At 38.9% G+C, this 20,121-nt stretch overlaps 1 protein-coding gene across 2 annotated transcripts in view; it reads left to right on the top strand.

The window, feature by feature from the left end:
• The window catches only part of tafa3a (TAFA chemokine like family member 3a), a 98,771-nt gene extending 79,056 nt beyond the window's left edge, over window positions 1-19,715 (top strand). For both annotated transcript variants that reach the window (XM_044215036.1, XM_044215030.1), the window contains 3 exons: window positions 9,617-9,766; window positions 10,622-10,746; window positions 18,951-19,715. In XM_044215036.1, coding sequence (XP_044070971.1) covers window positions 9,617-9,766; window positions 10,622-10,746; window positions 18,951-18,962 — 287 coding nt within the window. In that variant the 3' untranslated portion in view covers window positions 18,963-19,715. The remainder of the gene's footprint in view (window positions 1-9,616; window positions 9,767-10,621; window positions 10,747-18,950) is intronic.
• The last annotated feature ends 406 nt before the right edge of the window (window positions 19,716-20,121 follow it).

Raw genomic sequence — 20,121 nt, 5'->3', positions numbered from 1 at the left:
ATATTGGATTAACTATGACAGGTAGTTACTTAGATCAGTTGGCAAGTTGTCCCTTATTGGATCTTCTATGCTTCTATGCAATTTATTAGCTGCAGGGATTTAAGATGATTTTTATTCAATTTTAACCTTCAAACACTTTTGGCCACTTGGGGGCAGATTATCACCTTTTCATAACTTACCACCCATTGTTATGGTGAATGTGTTAGCAAACATTTGCCTATTTACACATCCAGCAGCTGCGAAACAACATAAGTGTACATTTGGAGTTGTGTCAAATAGCAAATGTAAGTGCAGTATTTAATCAACTATTAGCTCAGTTTCGGTCTCCACCAACTCCTGAAGTAAACTTTGGCTGTCTGTTGTTTGATGCTTGGTTTGATGTCAGGTAGCGTACAGAGGGTATATAGGAGCTTTTTCACTGAAAACAGCTGCCTGCTGCAGCTGGAAACAATGCTAATGAGAGCGGTGAATCAAAACTGTAAACTTGCTGGCCCTGAAAACCAAAATAATAAGCTGAAAGATGCTAATACAAGGCTAACTGCAGAGTCGGTATTAATTCTCTGTCAGTTTGTCACAACCATTCACATTGCGTTTTTTTATTTTTGGAAAGCTGTTGGAGCCTCGCGCTCCTTGTTCCCAATGTTGTCAACATTGCTCATGCCAGAGTCTGCATTTGCCATATCGCTACAATCTAGGAGGAGAGTGAAATGCTATCTTGACCAATATTCATAATGGACAAAAAAAAAACACACAGGTTTACAAATACTGGAATTTCCCTTTAAGCTAAACTCCCGCTTCAGTCTCCTCTCTCAGATGTGAGCTTATTTCTTGGGACTTGCTCAGCCTGATTGTCAGCTCAGCAGGTTTACAGCTGGGTGGAAATGAGTCAGTCTTTTCTGAATATGGTAATCCCATTAAACACTGGTCTTGTGAGAGTCCTCTTCATGTTTCTCACCAGGCAAGATGAATAATTGTTGCATAAACAAATACCTCAGTATGTCTCTGGTTTGCTGCCACATTAACAGACTTTCTAATGTGGCCATTTGAATTGTTTTACCTAGAACTATTTTTAATACCCACTCACATTTCCTTTTAATGAGTGTTTTGGCTGTGTGAAACTGGCAGCTGTTGTCATTTAGCATGACAGGCTCAGTTTTATCTGGAAAATATGCTGCAGTTAGTTTTGTTCAGCATGTAGAGGCTTTTGAGTTGACCAAAATGTCTTATCAGCATCTGGAGCAAACACTATGATTTGAATCATTACTAATTCATAGGGTGTCTCTATTGTATGGCCTACAACCTCTGTTTTTATGGTTGCTGCTGTTTCTGCGGTCTGGGCCTGTGGCCAGGACGTGACTCTGTTTTCAGTGTTTTGATCTGCCTCTGCATTTGTCGACTGAAAAAGGCCGGCTGGCGGCACGCTGCATGAGGCCGGATTGAAACAGAAAATGCAGACTGTATATTTTGCTCTCTGTCCTTCTGTGGGGAAATCCTACTGAAGCAGGACTTGTTGCTTCATGCCTCAGTGGATAAAGAAGTTTGTTGTTTCTTGTCAGGCCCATCCTTCTGTTCATGTCACCAAGGTGGTCAAGAAATAGCATTTGATTTGACGTTAATTCGACTGAACAGTTTTAGGTACTCGATTCAACCTCCCATGATCAGTCATCAAGGTTTGTCAAGTGTGCTTGTCTTGATCTCTGCGCTCGGTGTTTAGATGTCCATGTTCTTGTTTAGTGTGTGTTTAATAATTGAATAGTTGTAAATGTGTGTAATTGGTTTAAATATTAAAATGTTTAAGCTGTAATGTACTTCAGTAATTGTGTTTTTTTCTTCCATACAATCTCGGCTCCCTGAGTAGGCGTGAAGATCTCATGGAGTGTATGCAGCTGATAACTGTGTGTTGATTCCTCTGTGTTTCGAAACACAATCATTAAAAAAGATATCATATTGTGCTTTATATTTTGACCTTATCAGTGTTTTTGTTGATCTGGTGTCGGTGAATCAGAGTGGTGTAGCTAACCATGAAATAGGCTTATCTGAATATTTCCCTGTCTGAGGTTATGTAACAGTTCATTGATATTTATGTCATTTATGTCATTTGGCATATCGACTGAGCACCTTGAAGAAAAACAATGTCTATGTCTAAACAATCCTGAGATATAACAGAGTGCACATTATACATTAAATTTGTGATGATAATGATATTTTGGGGGTGTGCTCAGATTACTAATGGTGACTAGTAACACAACAACACAATAAAAGCTATAGTTTAACGCTTTAGGAAATATAAGCTTATTCTCTTTCTTGCCGAGAGTTTGATGAGAAAATCAATATGACTCTCATATTTGTATGTTAAATATGAAGTAACAGCCAGCAGCCAGTTAGCTTAGCTTAGCATAAAGACTGGAAACAGGGGGAAACAGCTAGCCTTGCTCAGTCCAAAGGTAACAAAATCCACGAACCAGCACCTCTAAAGCTCACTCATTAACAGGTTATATCTTGTCTCTTTAATCTGTACAAAAAAACGGTGTAATGTAATAACAAGTTTTATGGGGGGTTATGTGCAGGGCTAGTTCTTGGGTGGGTGCAGTAACTTCCTGGAGTCTCCATTGGTTGCCTGGCAACTTCATAGTGATGATAAGATTCCACGAAGTCACTGCTCCCAGCTGAAAAATAGAATCACAAACTTTTCTTTTTCACATCTTAAGTTTTTGTAATTAATACGGATTGTGTTTGAGATTCCTGTATTGCAATGTTTGGTTAATTATCGACAAAAGTGTAATCAGATATGTGTGATAAGCTCATATCTGCCTGCCAATGCAGATCATAATCATCTTTGTAGTGGATGAGGACATTTACTGTGGTTGGAGACGTACTTATGCTATTGAAAAGTATTGGGTTTCTATGGTTGTACCTGTTAAGTTGACAATTATTGTCGCCGTATAACTTTATCACTTATGCAACTGTAATTGATTTGGATTTACATTAAGTTCTCACTGCGTACAAGCATCACCAAGGGGATAAGGATTGCATAAGTAAACACTAAATGATCTGCCATTTCAGATATAGTTGAAACTTCAAACATATTATTTTAAAACAAGAAAGAATCATGCCAGTGTCATTGGATATGTCTCCAGGTATACTTGACCTTTTTTCAGAAATGTTCAAGAAATGAGCAATTTTGGAATGACACTTACCAAAACTGGTGCACAAAGAAAATTACTGTATTCCAGGAATTCATACATAATTTCACCCCTTCAACAGACTATTTTTAGGACTTAATAATTGAGATGGTTGAGATTTTTAACATAATAGACCGCCTCAGTGTCACAATGACAAATGAAACATCCTCTGCATTATATTTAGCACATGAAGTATTTCTGATTGTTGCGTTCAGTGAAGTCTCCCTGTCAGCATTAGAATGAACGCGCTTCTGTTTTTCATGTATGCCCTTTTGTGCTTCTATTACTGTATCTTGTGCTTGACTGGCCAGGTGACGCTGATACAGCTAGTCATGCAGGTGACAGTTGGAACAGTGTGTTGTTCTCGATGCCTATACCTGCATGTTAGATCAATTGTTTGATTGCTGTAGAAGCTGAAAGCAACCTGTGGCTTCGATCTAACCTGTACGATTAGATCTTTGATAAGGACAACAGGAGAGCACTTTACCCAGTGACCAGCAACAAGTTTCAGTACAGAAATGAATGTACAGCGCTGCCCCATAAGGTTCAGTCTCCAGTGGAATTTGTCAAGGGCTTTCTGAGCTGAGACCTGATTTATTTTGAGTCATAGGACAAATTACATCGTACTTTTGATGTATATGAGGCCCATAGAAGTGAATTTTTGCAGATACATATTTAGTGCCAGATTGACCTTGGATCTATAGTCAGTGGTATTTTCTTTTCTAATTGCGAAAACCTCACTCACAAACAAAATTCATCCATGTATACTCAGTGCTATTAATATTATCGCTTCAAGTCTCTTTATTATTATTTTATTGTGGGTAAAAGTGACTGGCAGCTGTTGAATTAAACAGATAATTTCCTTATCCCTGTTGAATTCACAAATGTGTTTTGTTGCTTGATTTTTTTGCTTTTATGTAACAGTTTTGGAACATAAAAACATGTTTGTGAAAACTAAATGGCAACCAAATGTAAGAATGCAAGTTTACCCATGAACACATTTATAAATAAAGTCAAGGGAAATGGTTCTCTATCTCCTGCCTGCCTTTTCAATTCAATTCAATTCAATTTTATTTATATAGCGCCAGTTCATAACAGAAAGTATCTCATTGCAATTTTCCAATAGAGAAGGTCTAGACAGTACTCTTTATAATATTATTTACAGAGACCCAATGAATCCCACCATGAGCAAGCACTTGGCGCCAGTGGCAAGAAAAAACTTCCTTAAGAGAGAGAGAGAGAGAGAGAGAGAGAGAGAGAGAGAGAGAGAGAGAGAGAGAGAGTCAGAGATCCACCAAGGATTTTAAAATAATAATAATGTAACGGTAGTGGTAATATTAATAAAGTAATAATGCTAATAGGAATGATAGCAATAGGAATAATAACGATAATAATAGTAATAAGACTAATAATAACAACTGTAGTAGCAGTAGTCGAGCAGGAACACAGGGGCAGGAAGTGGGCCACAACCAGAGATCCAGTCTCTGCAGCGCTGGAGGCAGAAATACCTGCTGAAAGCGACAGAAGGCGAGAGGAGAGAAACGAGAAAGCACAGAACTACAGGATGGAAAAGATGTCAAGTTAGTAACATGCAGTAATGGGATAAAAATGCATACAGATGGAGAGGGAGAGGAGGAGAGAGGTAAGAGGTGCATCATGGGAAGTCTCCTGGCTGTCTAGGCCTATAGCAGCATAACTAAGGGCTGATTCAGGACTCACCCAAGCCAGCCCTAACTATAAGCTTTATCAAAGAGGAAAGTCTTAACCTACTCTTATATGTGGAGATGGTGTCTTTTGTCATCGCGTTAGCTAACTCCTGCATGAAAAGCATGATATCAAGTCAAAAAGAGTGCAGTAGCAAATGTGACAGCTAAAATAAGCAAATTGAAAGGAGAGTGCATCCGTCGACTCTTCTTGTTTTGTGTCAGAGGATTCACACACACATGCACACACACACATTGCAAAGTCTTATTTATAAATGCCCTGTACCCTCATTAAAGTAATGACAGGTTTATATTTTCTGCTGTGTTGTGGAGTTCACAGTGTTTGACATGCAGTAGTTTTATAAATGGGATAACTGACTGCTTGTCAGAAGCAAGCAATTTATTCTGCTCGTTTCATTCAATCACCACTGTTTGAATTTAGATCTTTAAATCTTTTTGGTTTTAATATTCCAGCTGTTACATTTCACATACAAGAGCCACACATGTGTTTCTTGCACACTGTTATGGTAAAGGAATTAAACAATAGGATCAAACAGATCTTTTCTAATTCCAACCCTACCCTTTGCATGAAAAAGAAGACAGTTGACCATATAAGATTTTTCAGTGTAGCTTCTTTGTGTTTAAATTAATTCCTCCAAGTTTCACTCAGTTGCTTGTAATTTTTGTGTATTTGTCATAGAACGTGATGAATGTATTAGGTTATGTCCATGCTACCGGACTGGTGTCTTCTTAGCCAATATAATATAGCTGATACTACCACTAATGTCCATAAAACAAATATAGAATGTAATATTTGTGCACCAATTTAAAAAAGTCCTAGTCCTAATCCCACTCATTTAATGCTAGGAGATAACCAGAGTCCTCTAAAATAATGCTTTACATTTGCCGTACTAATAAATTGAAACTGATATAAGTACGTCATGTCCGGTTGTAAAGCAGATGTTTTAAGAGAAGGGTAGAACAAGGTGAGTTACCCTCTTTTTTCCCCTTCAGCTCTGTGCAGGTTCTGGTTGCTTATTGGCGTTTATCAATCAGGGATCGATGAATATGATTATAGAGCAGTGTGCTTTGCTTCAGAGTGGTATTGATTGGCTGAAGGGTTGGGCCGTATGCCAGTTCTCATTAGTGGTCTCTGTCCTTTCACCTTTCTTTGTCTCTCATCTCACCCTCCTGCTGATGTGGGTGGCTGGTGATTCTAACTGATGACAGTCCTAAGTGCTTTAATAGAAATGTATTGATCACAGGTGTTGTGAGCCATTTACACAGCTGCCTGGATGCACACACACAGAGCACATGGAGAAAACAAGTGTCCTTGAGCAAAACATTGACCTCTTACCTGTCCAGAGCTGCAGCTCTCAAATGTATGCATTTATGTATGTTTGACTGAAAGGAAGTGAGAAAAAAAATAGCGCTAATATACACACCTCTGGTTGTGTGAAATATGCCCAAAAGGTTCCATGTGTGAGATGTGAATGGTTGTCTGTCCTTGTCTGTGTCTGTGTTAGCCCTGCGACGAGTTGGCCACTGTCCAGGGTGTACCCTGCCTAAGGCCCAAAGTCACTGGGATAGGCTCCAGTCACCCGCGACCCCTAACGGGACCAAGCGGTAGAAAATGGATGGATGGATGGATGGTTCCATGTAATAATAAATGAATATTAAATGATTTATAAAAATTGTTCTTGCCACTTACATTTTTTCCTTTTTTCCCAAACAAAGGACCATCTAGAACCCTTTAGTAGCCATAGTCATTAACCTATAATATACTAGAGTTCAGCTTAAAATCAGAACAAAAAATAAAATAAAAAATAAAATATAAACATCTGTATCTCACTCCAACATTGTACCTATACAATAAAATGCAACAAAAAACAAAAATAAAATACAGTAGGAGGAGAATTACATTTTAAAAAAGGGAAGAAACTAGTATGCTATGTTGTATCCTTACAATATCTAATTTTACATAACCCTTAACCATTTTTTTCAAATATATCCTTAAAGAAATAATTTAACATTCTTTCTGTCCAAAGGTAACAAAATCCACCTACCACCTACCGCCCGCTTGTGGTTTTACAGTGGGTTTTGCTAAGCTAAGTAATTGTCTCCTGGCTGTAGCTTGAATGGACAGATATGAGAGTGGTATCAATCTTCTCATCTAACCCTCAGCATAAAAAACTAATAATTGTATTTTCCCAAATGTCAAACCCTTCCTTTCATGTTTAATGTCTCAATTGTATTTCCCCACCTCATTAAGTTGAGGGTGTGGTCTTTATCTATTTTTTGTGACATGTTTCAATGCTGTGATGATCGTAAAGTAATTAGTTCAGTTTAGGTTCTTTCCTTAGTTTTTTAATACACTTTCTCTGCTCTGTTGTCTCACAGACCCGATACTCAGTATATAGTAACAACAGTAGTCAGACAGTTCATGGTTGTTTCTTTTCATATGGCTCGTTACCAGCTTGGGCTGACCACTGCGCCCTGCTCTCTGACCTCTCATCCTGTCCACACTGCATGGTGGTTTTGGGTCCAGCCTTAGAGTCAGCGACCTTGGCCAGCAGCTCCAGTTTTAATCAGCAGTTCTCTCCACATGGGCAGCCCCAACCAGCCGCTTCCTGCACCTTAATGAGTGAGAGTCCCAGGCCAGACCTAGCGGCAACTCGCACTGTAGCTTCCTTTCCTCCTTTTCACACCACAGCAGAGTGGGCGTATGTACAGCAAAACTACATCCAATGAAGCACATCATTGTGCAAGACTAGCAGACAAGGTTGAGAACATTTAAAAGGCTTTGAGTTTGACATCTGTCCCTTGACACTTTCTATTTGACAGCTAATTCAATTATATTGTAATTTTATCTTATTGTATTGCATTCTTGATTTGTGATTTGTAATGCTGGCCAGTTAAAATTACAAGTTATTTGTTTTCCCTTATAATCAGATGATTTATAATGAGTGTCCTTGCTTGTTGCACCTTTTGTGATTGCCTTTTGTCCACGCGCATCTATCTCTTAAACAAAGTTTGAATATTCTATCCAAGCTATTTCAACTTTTGAAATTAACTTTGACCGGTGGGCGTGCTGCTGGCTTAAAGATAATCACATCAAGGGCATGGAGCCTGACCTGTTTTTGCATCAGTAAGTTTCTGCTCGGTGAAAAGCACTCAATCGGCAATTGTTGTCTTGCCTTTTGTGGGAATGTGAATAGCACCTTATTGATTGGAAGCAAAATGTTTTTAATGTTGTAGATGAGATTTCTGGATTGCTAGTTAATGGGAAGATGGAAGCTCACTGCAATCTATTTTTAAGTCAAGTTCCAAATTGAAAATCTTTACAGGCATAATTAAAGCTTATCTGAAAGGAATGTCAAAACTTTTCAAATGCTTTTTTTATTTAATTTTTTTCATCCGTCCAATCCTGATTGTTGCATGTAAATACACAAACATGCTCAGAATAGTGATGAGAGAGCAGTATTGATGTTTGATCCAACTTAATAGCACAGAAAACAGTGTCCTTGTAATTGATATTGTAATGTTCTTTTGCGCAAATAAGCAGTTTAGTGATGTTAATCAAGTCATTTTCTGGAAGTATGTGTGTTTTTGATGTTATGTAACTACATTAGTCTTATCCCAATGGAGAAATTCTCTTTTTGTCCTCTGGTTGGTGCAGGGTCAGTGGATTAAGTATGTTGCTCAAGGATACGTGGACAGGTGGAGCTGCACTGGGGTTCAAAGCCGGGCTTCTCCACCGGGGAGATGACCTGGATTTCAAGTAGCTATTGTGTTTGGGTGTTTGAAACAAGAGAAATTAGTCAAATGTCCTCAGCCAGACTTGCTATTTCCCCCTGTGTCCAGTCTTTATGCTAAGCTAAGCTAACAGGATTCTGGCAGTAGCCTCATATTTACCGTGCAGACATGAGAGTGAGCTTCTCATCTAACTCCTGGCAAGAAAGTGAATAAGTGTATTTCTTATTCCTTTAAGGTCACGATTTCATACAAAATACTTGCTCAAGATTTATGCATGAAGTATTATATAAAGTGCTACAGTGGAATGTCAACAAATCCCATAAAAAGACCAAAATCAATAACAAATTAATCCTCCTAAGTATTGTATGTGTATCCAAAGCCTGATATATCTTATTCCACTTTGCCATTGACCTCCATTGTTGTCCAAAAACGATTGAAAACACACGAACCACACAGTTGCACTTGGTGACATGTTCCTTAATTATGATGAAGTGTTATTTTGAAACAATGCCATATACACCATGCTGGTGCTGTAATTATCCAATAATGTGTATTAATTGAAAAGTGTATTAATGCTCAGATGAACATAGTTCCAAAAAATACACCTTTTACTCCTGTTAAAGTGCCTTTTTTTAAAAATGTATATATTTGTGATCAGTAGGAACAAATGTGCTTTCAGCTGAGTGACACAGACAGGGAAGTCAGAGAGAGAACAGGCTAATGCTGATGCTGTTGGTTTTGGTCTTTTCGTGGATTTTTTTTTAAATACAAAAAAACAAACAATAACACAAGCCTTATCAAACAAAAAAATTGTACATAAAAGAATAGACACAAACAATGTTTACTAGCATATACATATAGAGTTCTATTATTTGTTGCTATAGTGCTTTGGTGAAAAGCATCACAGAAAGTGGAATTACTGTTGCAGAGGGCTGGCACATGCATTCTAACCATTGTGTATGTTTGTGCTTTCAGTTCATGTGAAAGCGGGAACCTGTGAGGTAATTGCTGCACACCGATGCTGCAACAAAAACAAGATCGAAGAGAGATCCCAGACTGTCAAATGCTCCTGCTTCCCTGGACAGGTGGCGGGAACAACAAGAGCGGCTCCATCTTGTGTAGACGGTATGCCAGACTTCTCATTATAGTTTTGGTAATGATTTGAGACTGACTTCTGATTAGGGTAGAAATTCGGTACGGTGCAATACTGTCACACCTGTCACTGTGCCTCTGGTGCTTATTTCACTGATTTGGGTGTGAGAGGTTTATGGAATGGTAGGTATGAAAAGATGAAAAAAAATACAAAGTTGAGATTTTCATGATCCTGCTGTTGTGTCCCAAAGGTTTTTTAATCTTCAAAATTAAATCGCCACCAGTTCATTCAATCACCCTCTTGTCTGTTGTTGAGGCTATATCAGACCTTGTGTTGAGCGGAGTAGACAGAAGGCCAGGTCATTTAATATCATGTCAAAAGTGGCCTCAGTTACAGGTGAATCGATCCCTATCTCCTCTTTTCACTGTAATGGCTCTTACACGGGCTTCCTCGATTTTGACAGTTTTGTTTTCACTTTAGAAATGTCAGGGGAAGCTGTTTCTCCCCTTGCAGGCCTCCTCGGAGCAACTTAAGACCTTGACGCACCAACCTCTGCTGCACGCTTTATTACCCCCCTTACATACCAACATCCACCCTCCTTACACTGCACGCACCAGCTCACAACACTCACTGACTTGACATTGACCTACACCATATAATCTAGACCTGACAGCACACCTTGGCAGGACTGACGGGTCTCCTCTGTCAGCCAGAGATCAAAAGACGCTCTCTTCAATCACTGTGATGTATGTAGAAACCAAAGGCACTTGTTGTTGCTTCAGACAGGGCAGAATCATGCTACACTTTCATATAGCATGTTGTTAATTGCCTCCAGTACCCGTTTCTTTCTTTTTTTAGTGTTTTCTTTTGTTTTCTTTTCCTCACAGCATCCATAGTTGCACAGAAGTGGTGGTGCCAGATGCATCCCTGCATGGATGGGGAAGAGTGTAAAGTGCTGCCAGATCTCAAAGGATGGAGCTGCAGTACAGGAAACAAAGTTAAGACAACCAAGGTGGGTATAATTCACAAACTTTATTTGTGAGCAGATAGTAGATATTCTTATATTGGCATCCTTAAAAATCATAGATTAAAGCGAACGAAAAGGACAGCAAAACTCATGGCCTCAGATAATAGTTGTAACAAAGTGTGACCCTGGAATAATGAAGGAGGGCTAGATAAGTGTTTGAAGAAGAAAGAAACAAGAGCTAAAGAGAGCACCAGAGAAGATTCTTTTTATCAACTTCAGATGAGAGCATATCAGAGCAGGCAGAGTAGGAGGCAGCAGGAGAGGAAGATGTGACTCACAGGGGAGAGTCAGTGAAGTGTCTCTTGAAGCGATCGGCTTACAACAGTAGAAAAGGGTGAGTTAAGTTCAGATATTTATTTAGCTACATCTCGCATTTTGTTGTGGAAGTCTACAGTCAGTTTATTGTATTTCTACTTAAGTTACTAATTTGCCAGAGCCAAGTAGATCAGATAGTCAGCAATCCAGGAGCCCATCAGCTAATTGTGCACAGTTGTGGAGAGAACAGGCAACTCTGTGGGATAGAGCTGGATGTTCTGATGAAGCTGCTCCCAAACCAAAAAGAAGACATCCACTCCCATGCATCACTGTTAAAGCCAAAGAAAGCCATGTCATTTCAAGGGCAATTAAATTGTAATTTCACATATTTGATTGAAACGTGATAAGCATTCAAGAATATAGAGTAGTTTGATGCCTATTCTATGATGCCAGTGCTCTCTCGTCAATAAGAGATCTAAGCTTGTTTTAAGACAGAGCCTAACTACAAAACCGAATATTTAGTGTCAAAATGACACACTTAGTGATTCATGAATATACATGACGTGTCACATTAATATATGCAACAAGACATTTGTCTTGTTTCTGCATGGACCTACTGTATAATTTATTTATAATTCACACAAATCAGAATTACAGGGTTGAATGAACATGTGTCTGATTGATTCACTTATAATATATCTATATATACATACATACACATATATATATTGTTAATAATAACTTTCAGTTGAGAACAGAGAAATATGAAGGCCTGTATAAGTATATAAAAAATATATATATATATATTTATTAGTATGGGTATATCAGTGGGTGCTTTAGGTGGGAAATGAGATGCGGACGCATACATCTCATGACAACTTTGCAAATGGAAAATCAGTTATCACTTCTGTAATAAACAGTGTCATTGTACAACAGTGAGTCCATTGGTACAAATTGGAAAACAGCCTCTGGGGAACTGAGAAGAAATCCAGTTTAGATGTATCCACCTCATCCTCTTGATCTTAGCATTAAGGGTAAGAAAGAGCAGGCTTGAATCGGGTCCTGCCTTTAAAAAGTCCGAGCAGGCTTGCATATGACTTCAAAAGTGCCAGTGAGAAGCAAAACAAAGGCAAGCAAAGGCAGGAGAAAGACAAACAAACAACAAACAAAAATCCCTCCAGAAAGCCAAATCGTTGAGTGGGATGTGCTGAGGCAAGCTGTAGCACTTCCAGAGATTAATAGAGGTTATCTGGACGTTGTGTTTTGGGTTTCAGGGTGTGGTAGACCTGAAGTGGATGGTAGGTGAGGAGGGGGGACACAGTGGGCCCTTAGCCATCCATCACGGCCTAGTGTTTGACTCACCAAACGCCTGTAGTTGAGCTGCCTCTTCCATTATTCATGGCTACAGGAGGCCTGGATGAAGCAGAGCTTTTTATTTTAGCCGGGTTAATAATTCATGCCCTCTCACACAGCCACAGGAAAGCAGAAACAGAGGCACAGACAAGCAGGGGTCCAGGTGGCTAGTAGAACCCGTCAGAACCTCGACTCTTTTTTGATTTGGGAGTCAGTGGGGGTCGTTCCATGCTCATGGCCCTGCTGCCTCCCACAGAGAGCCAGCAAGGGACAGCCTGTATATGCTAGAGGGCTCTGTACCCGAGCTTCCTGGTCAGTTAACATCATTCTGATGAATAAATGGAGGGCTCTGCTGAAGATAGAGCTCAGGTTCGCTAGTGTTGCATTGTTGAAGTGACACTTTCTTTTGAGAAAAGTGACACCAGTTCTTTCAAAATTACTTGAAAATTCATACATCAAAAAATCCAAACGTATTCTGCATAGTATCCAGCTTAGAATAATAGAAATAAGTACATTTTCTTTAATATAATATGCCAGAGCTCAGTCAAGTTGTAAGCTGTCAAAATCTCAACAGCAGTTGTCCGGTCCAACTTAAGTCTCAAGTTCCCATTTTTGTGGCTTAAAGCTGCACTAATCAATATTTTTTATAATTAAACATATTTAAAATTAAATTAAATTAAAATTAATCAAATAACTACATTTATGTGAAAGCTTATAGTGACAAACCCATGGAAAAATGTCATCTGACTCTATGATGCATTTTAGCATCTTTCAGCTCATAGTTTAGTTTTTTTGGCCTGCAACCTAACTGTTTGTTTCACTCTCACAGCTCTCATCAAACCCTTTCCAGAAGCAGCAGGCAGCTGCTTTTAAGCAAAAAATCATGAAAAACCCACTGTTCTCTACCTGCCTAGCACTAAACAGCAAACAGCCAAAGTCAGCGACTAGCTGGTGAGCATTTAGCAGCTAAAAAGCCAGACCCCCCCACCGGAGCTATTGGAGACAGCACACCTCAAACTACTTTTTTACTTTGTTTGAATTGTCTTTTTATTTCTGTTTTTATTTCTTAACAGAATATATTCCTTTTATCTTACATTACTGGAATTGGTTTTATCTGTTTTAAAATAAAATCTAATGATTTTATAATTTGTTGATTTTAATTGCTCCCTTGCTCCAGCTCTGCAAAATGCTATAGTTATATTGTTTATTTCAGTTATAGTTGTGGTAAAAAAAAAAGTTTAAATTTTTAAATAATATGTTCTCAAAATGGATACATAATATAGGTGTAAACTAACCTCTAAGTTGCACTACATGCCTCATATATTCTATAAATTCTTTATTCTTTGATGTCCAGTGGTGGCTTTGTTGATAAAAAAAATGATGGTGTCGTTTCACCTTATGATGAAGTCTCATCAATAAATCAGACGTCTTGACACCCTGCAGGCCCCCTCTCGGACAACTCCAGTTGTTCCCCTTTCTCTGCATGTCCAGGAGCAGCCAGTTTTATAGTCCTGCTGGTAATATCAGGAATTATAACCCCGGCTGCTCCCGCTTTTCACTTCCTATCAATCAGAGGACAGAAGGCAAAAGAACCAGAGAGCCTTTCCACTTGACAGGTGCTATGATGTTTGTTCATAATGTGTTGAGGGGTGGTGATGGATAGCTGTCTGAGGTAGATTTCTTTTCAAGACACAATGAAAATATGCCTTAAAATTTACTAATCTACACTTAAGAGATATGTATTCTGGCCTTAATATACTGTATAATGACTTGCAGCTTAAAATGTAGTATTTTAACTGTACCATTGTGTGTTTTTGTTTCTTCCTTTTGGGTCTTTTCTATTGGAGGACGTAAAGAGACTTGTGCAAATGTGCATCCCGATTATCAATAAATTTGGGGCCACAATGTTCACTTATGTAGCTCCTGATTTACTAAGGCAGTTGCTCATTATGCAGTCATCTCCTGGACTGTGCCTGGGACTGACATTCTGTAAGTGAAGGACAGCTCATAGGTACAGTTGAGCAGTGGAATTTCTATGAGATCACTAAGTTTAGAGAATAAATGATAACTTTGTGATCTTGACTCCACAACATTTTCTATGACTGCAGTTAAATTGACAAAAAAAAAGTTTTTTACTCATAAAATTAGAATATAACAATATGAAGGACTAGTTATATCATTAACAAGAAGAGATGTAATAAACCAGAACCCCTGCAAAGCAGCCTGGCCAACTCTGTCTCTTCATCCACCCTGAAGCACTGTGCCAATCAGCTGTCTCTGGTGTTCACGGACATCTTTAACACCTCACTGGAGACATGCCATGTGCCAGCCTGCTTCAAATCCTCCACCATCATCCCCGTCCCCCAAAAAACAAGGACCACAGGACTTAACAACTACAGACCCGTCACCCTGAGCTCTGTGGTAAAGAAGTCTTTTGAACGCCTTGTGCTGTCCACCTCAAATCCATCACAGACCCACTCCTGCCAAACATGGCCCTTCACTTCATCCTCCACCACCTGGACTACTCAGGAACCTATGTCAGGATCCTGTTTGTGGACTTCAGCTCTGCTTTTAATAACATCATCCCGCCTCTGCTGCAGGACAAGCTCTCCCAGCTGAGTGTGCCTGACACTCTCACCTGCAGGTGGATCACAGACTTCCTGTCTGACAGGAGGCAGCACGTGAGGCTGGGGAAACATGTCTCTGACTCCCGGACCATCAGCACTGTTTTCTCCCAAGGCTGCGTTCTTTCCCGTCTGCTCTTCTCCCTGTACACCAACAGCTGCACTGCCAGTCACCAGTCCGTCAAGCTCCTGAAGTTTGCGGATGACACCACCCTCACTGGGCTCAACTCTGATGGGGAAGAGTCTGCCTACAGGTGGGAGACTGACCACCTGGTGCAGTCAGAACAACCTGGAGTTCAACACTCTCAAGACAGTGGAGATGGTTGTGGATTACAGGAAGAAACCACCCCCATCAGCCTGTGTGGGCACCACCATCACCCAGGACCTCAAGTGGGAGCTGAACATCAGAAAGCCCAGCAGAGGATGCACTTCTTGCGGCAGCTGAAGAAGTTCCTGCCATCCTGTCATCCTGCCAAAGACAATGCTGGTGCAATTCTACACTGCCATCATCAAGTCCATCCTCACCTCCTCCATCACCATCTGGTACACTGCTGCCACTGCCAAAGACAAGGGCAGACTGCAGCATATCATTCGCTCTGCTGAGAAGGTGATTGGCGTACAGGTCCTGGTGATTCCCTCCAGGACCTGTACGCCTCCAGGACACTGAGGCTGACTCGCACTACTTGCTAGCTATCTTTCTTTATATTTTTCTACTTACTATGTTTATTGTATGCACCATAATACCAAAGCAAATTCCTTGTATGTGTAAACCTACTTGGTTTATAGCTGATTCTGATAAAAGGCACAAAATATTCACTACTCACTGCAACTGTTGGTGAACCTGGGTTGTGGATGCAGCAGGTGAGGTGCAGATTGGGATGATGCAGCTGATGTTTTACTAGAATACTGAGGTGAATCCCCTAAAAAATGTCTTATCAAAAGACAGAACAGTGCAACAAGACCAATTAGCTTGGATTTTCAATCTGCTTCAAAATATGTTTAATATTTTCACTACAAACTAATGTCACTGAAATAGAACCAATATGTGTGTTAGATTCTAGTTCTCAGCCCTATGTTGTCAGTCAAAAAACAATGTGTGAATAAATTGATGTTTAGAGTTAAAAGGCTAAAAGATGGCATGAAACGTTTAATTGATGGATAGCCTGGAGGAGCTAAATTAGTCTATTGATGATTGATTTGTTTTTTATAGTCCATTGCTGGAGGCTGACACTAACCATGCAATTTGCGAATTTAGAGCAACGTTAAAACCTAAAATAATATACTTTAATAAAAGTCCAAAAGAATCAGACAAGACCTTTGCATTCAAAACTGAGAAAATTCAGAGATGCTTAGTTCTTTTTATTGCTTTATCTAGATAATAAATGAGTATGGGATATACACACACGTGTGCATCAGTAGCTCTCCATCAAAGGTAGGGTCTTTGTTTGTCAATGGGTCTTTGAACCAATAGCTGACCAGTCAAATGTGGCCTTTCATCTTGAAGCAGCTTAAGCATAAAACCCTGAGGAGCTGCCTTCTGTTCTCCTGATTCCCCTTTGTGTGTTTACTCAGCGATAACCCTCACAATGACACCCACAACATCATGACATGCTAATTGCTTTGATAAGGTTTCACTTTGCTTCACACTTTGTTTCTGCTGCCTTAAACATTTTTTAGTTTTAGTTTTGTTTTACTCTGTTAATTTTGTGTGTCTAAACCCTTTTATCCCTTCCACTTCTACCTTATGAGGTGAAATTCCCTTTCAAAGCTGCTCCTGCAATTACAAATGTGTTCCTATTTGTTTATCTTATGTTCTATTTTTTCTTTTATGATGAGAAAGAAAACTGAGCTTAGAACATTTGTAAAATAGAAATTGTTTATAACAATTATCAATACAACAATAATCAGCACAACTGTAGTTATAAAATCATTTATGGGTTCATTATTGTGCCAATGCAGTATATCCAAAATGTTGCTGCCTGCAGAAAAATGCTGGAGGCCATCTCTAAAAATGTTAATACCTCTGATAATGTTGTGACCAAATAACATGGCTTAACTCAATCTGTGAATGTATGTCTACAGACTGCTGCTGCAACAGTAGCAAGACCAAATAATTTCCATATGCTCTCTCACACCCATGATTCCTGAGGATTGTCACATGGAGGCGAAAATTAAATTGTGACTCCCCAAACAGCAAGCACTGTGTCTTCAGCTGCAGCTCTAAGCAGCGTAAAAATCACACTTCCACAAAATATTCGAATTGTATTGCTTGGAAGACTGCTTGTGTGAGGTAAAGCTCTCGGTGGTTAACTAGTGAGACCTTGCAAACTGCTAATTGAATGACAGTAATGTGCAAATATTCACACAGGAACACCTGTGTGTGTGTGTGTCTGTGTGTGTGTGGGTGTGTGTGTGTGTGTGTTTTAAAGTGCGTCCTACATCAGAGGACAAGTCAAAAAGTTACTTGTGTTCTACTTTTAAAGGGCAAACCAACAAGGAACAACATTCACCTCCCAGAGTATTTTTAGTTATGCTTAAAGTGAGAGTAGTACAAACTGCATCTTTCAATCTTATAGATTAATATTCATGAAAACCTCTGAGAATACTTATGCCAGCAGTATGCCATCATGAATAATAATATTTCTCCTATTTGCATTGGAATCATTGCGCATGATGTACATTGTATTACGTCTGACTTCTAGCTGCTCACTGTCTCCTCCCTTTTTCTGTATAACTCTACAGATATTTGAGTTATAAACATGCCAGCTGGGAATACACACACCTGAACCTGTCACACTTATGACAAATAGGCTATTGCTTGATGTGCAGCACCAAACAAGAGTTTGTTTTAATGAGATAGACCCACAATTTGAAGTACAGCTGAAATGATTAGTCAATCAATCAATCGATAGACAAAAACACGAATGAGTCTATAGGCATAGAGGTTATTTGAGCTAAATACTAACTTCAGCATATTATCATACGCATAAAGACTATGTTAACTTGCAGATGTTTAGCAGGTATTGTTTACTGTGTTCACCATCTTAGTTTGGCGTGTTAGCATACTAACATTTGCTAATTAGCACAAAGTACAGCTGAGGCTAATGGTAATAAGTTTTGAAAGGTATTTAGTCATGAACTAGATCATTGGACAAATTTTGACCTGATGGAGTTGCTGGACGAAAAGTTAAGGGATCACCAAAGTAATTACAAGTCATCCTGAAGGGGACATGAATGAAAAGTATAAAATTTCATGATAATCCGTCCAATAGTTTTTTAAGACAACTCAATTAAAATCACTCGTCAACAATCTCATGGCAATAGAGGAACAGTCAGGGGATCAACAAAGTCATGAGGATTCATCCCCTGGGAACTATGAATGTCTGTACAAAATATTATGGAAATCCATCCAATAGTTATTGAGCTATTTCAGTTTGGACCAATGTGTCAACTTGGGCTTAGAATAAGGATATTGTGGTGGACATTTTTCACTATTTTATGACAAAACCAAACAATTTAGCAATTAATTGAGAAAATAATCTTCAGATTAATCGATGATGAAAATAATAGAATCTTAGAAATCTTAGAATCTTAGAAATGATTGATAGTACAGAGAAGTACTTATAGTACTATATAGATATTTGTTGACAAAACCATAATACTTGTAGACTGGATTTTCTAAGCACATTATTCTTTTTTTAAACTGGATTTTTTTGTGTGGCTACACTTCTGCTTAGCTAAAAATGGCTCAACTATAATAAGTACAGTGGGTTTAATTATTCCACTCCTCTCTCAGTAGTATACGTCATATGTCAGATAGCACTGATGCTGAGTGTTTCTGCTACTATTTGTCATCATTAATGAGTCAAATCCCTTTTTTTCCACAGCATCCATTCATGTCACTGACACAATTTTCTTCTGATTCCTGACTATTTTTTTTTCCTTCTTTCTTTCTAGGTCACACGATAGTCATCTGTTTCCAGGATAACCTTGCTTGGAACCAGACATTGTTTCTTTGACCAACACTGTAGGACATTTGGATATCATGTGTTTTGAGGATCGGTGGAAACCAGGGACCAACAAGGACAATAATCACGGACAATCCACTGAACGAATGGAAGAAAAGGACCAGAGAGCATCATATAAGACTACATATACAAATAGATTCCTGACTTTAGATCCAGCATCAACAGTAGCTGTCTCTGAACTCTGTTGCCCAAATCTCTCTTTGTATTATAGTTTTATTCCTATGGACTAGAAGACTCCACCATGAAGATATTTATTGACTAAAAGACTGTGGATTACACCAGAAAAAAAATCACCCGTAAAACAAAACCATGTGATGTGAAACTTTTGTGTTATTTTCTTGCCACAAAGAGCCCCAGGACTCTTGATGCATATCTGTGTTGAAGATCTAGTGAGATCATAAGCATTTTCATTCCTTTCAGCCTTATGCAGCAGATATCTCTTCTGTTTCTTTTTTGTTGATTTGAAACTATCAAGTGTTTGGCTTTCTTAAGTTTGTTAGGATGTCAAGTCTTCTTTATAAAGACAACAGGCAATGCCACAATAATAAAACCCGGAAAAAATGTAATGATGTTTGACTAAAAGTTACCAAGGGTCAACACAGCTGAGTTCTGCCAAAATGTTTTAATGGTATCTGTTGTTTTCAAAGCCTGGTGACAAATGTCAGTATTATCTCAATAAATCTAATTCAAAGGATATCACTGTTCAGAAAAATCTGGGTTTTTACAGTCTGTGTTAATTCTCTTTGTATACCAGGCCACAATTCTGCATAGGCAGGAGATGCTGAGACTTTAAATTATCAGGTCAAGCAAATCATTTGACAAAGAAAGGAGGAGGAAGAGGAGAGCTCACAGTTAATCAATGTTGTGTTCATGATGGAACTGAAATGTGAAATTCAGCAAATGCAAAAATAGGCCATGTTCAAAATTACAAAGGGATAATCTTACTGCACTGTTTCTTAAAATGAACAGACTTTACAAAAAGCCATCTGAAATCTGGTCCAGGGAGAGACTGATAACTAGCTCTCACTCTAACACAACCCTAATCCTGTTTGATTCATTTCCAAAGCTCAATGTTGTCGTCATCCAAGCCTGCATTTATT

Source organism: Siniperca chuatsi, linkage group LG2 (assembly GCF_020085105.1).
Source record: "Siniperca chuatsi isolate FFG_IHB_CAS linkage group LG2, ASM2008510v1, whole genome shotgun sequence".
Taxonomy (NCBI): Eukaryota; Metazoa; Chordata; class Actinopteri; order Centrarchiformes; family Sinipercidae; genus Siniperca; species Siniperca chuatsi.
This window is presented reverse-complemented; position numbering and strand designations above follow the sequence as displayed.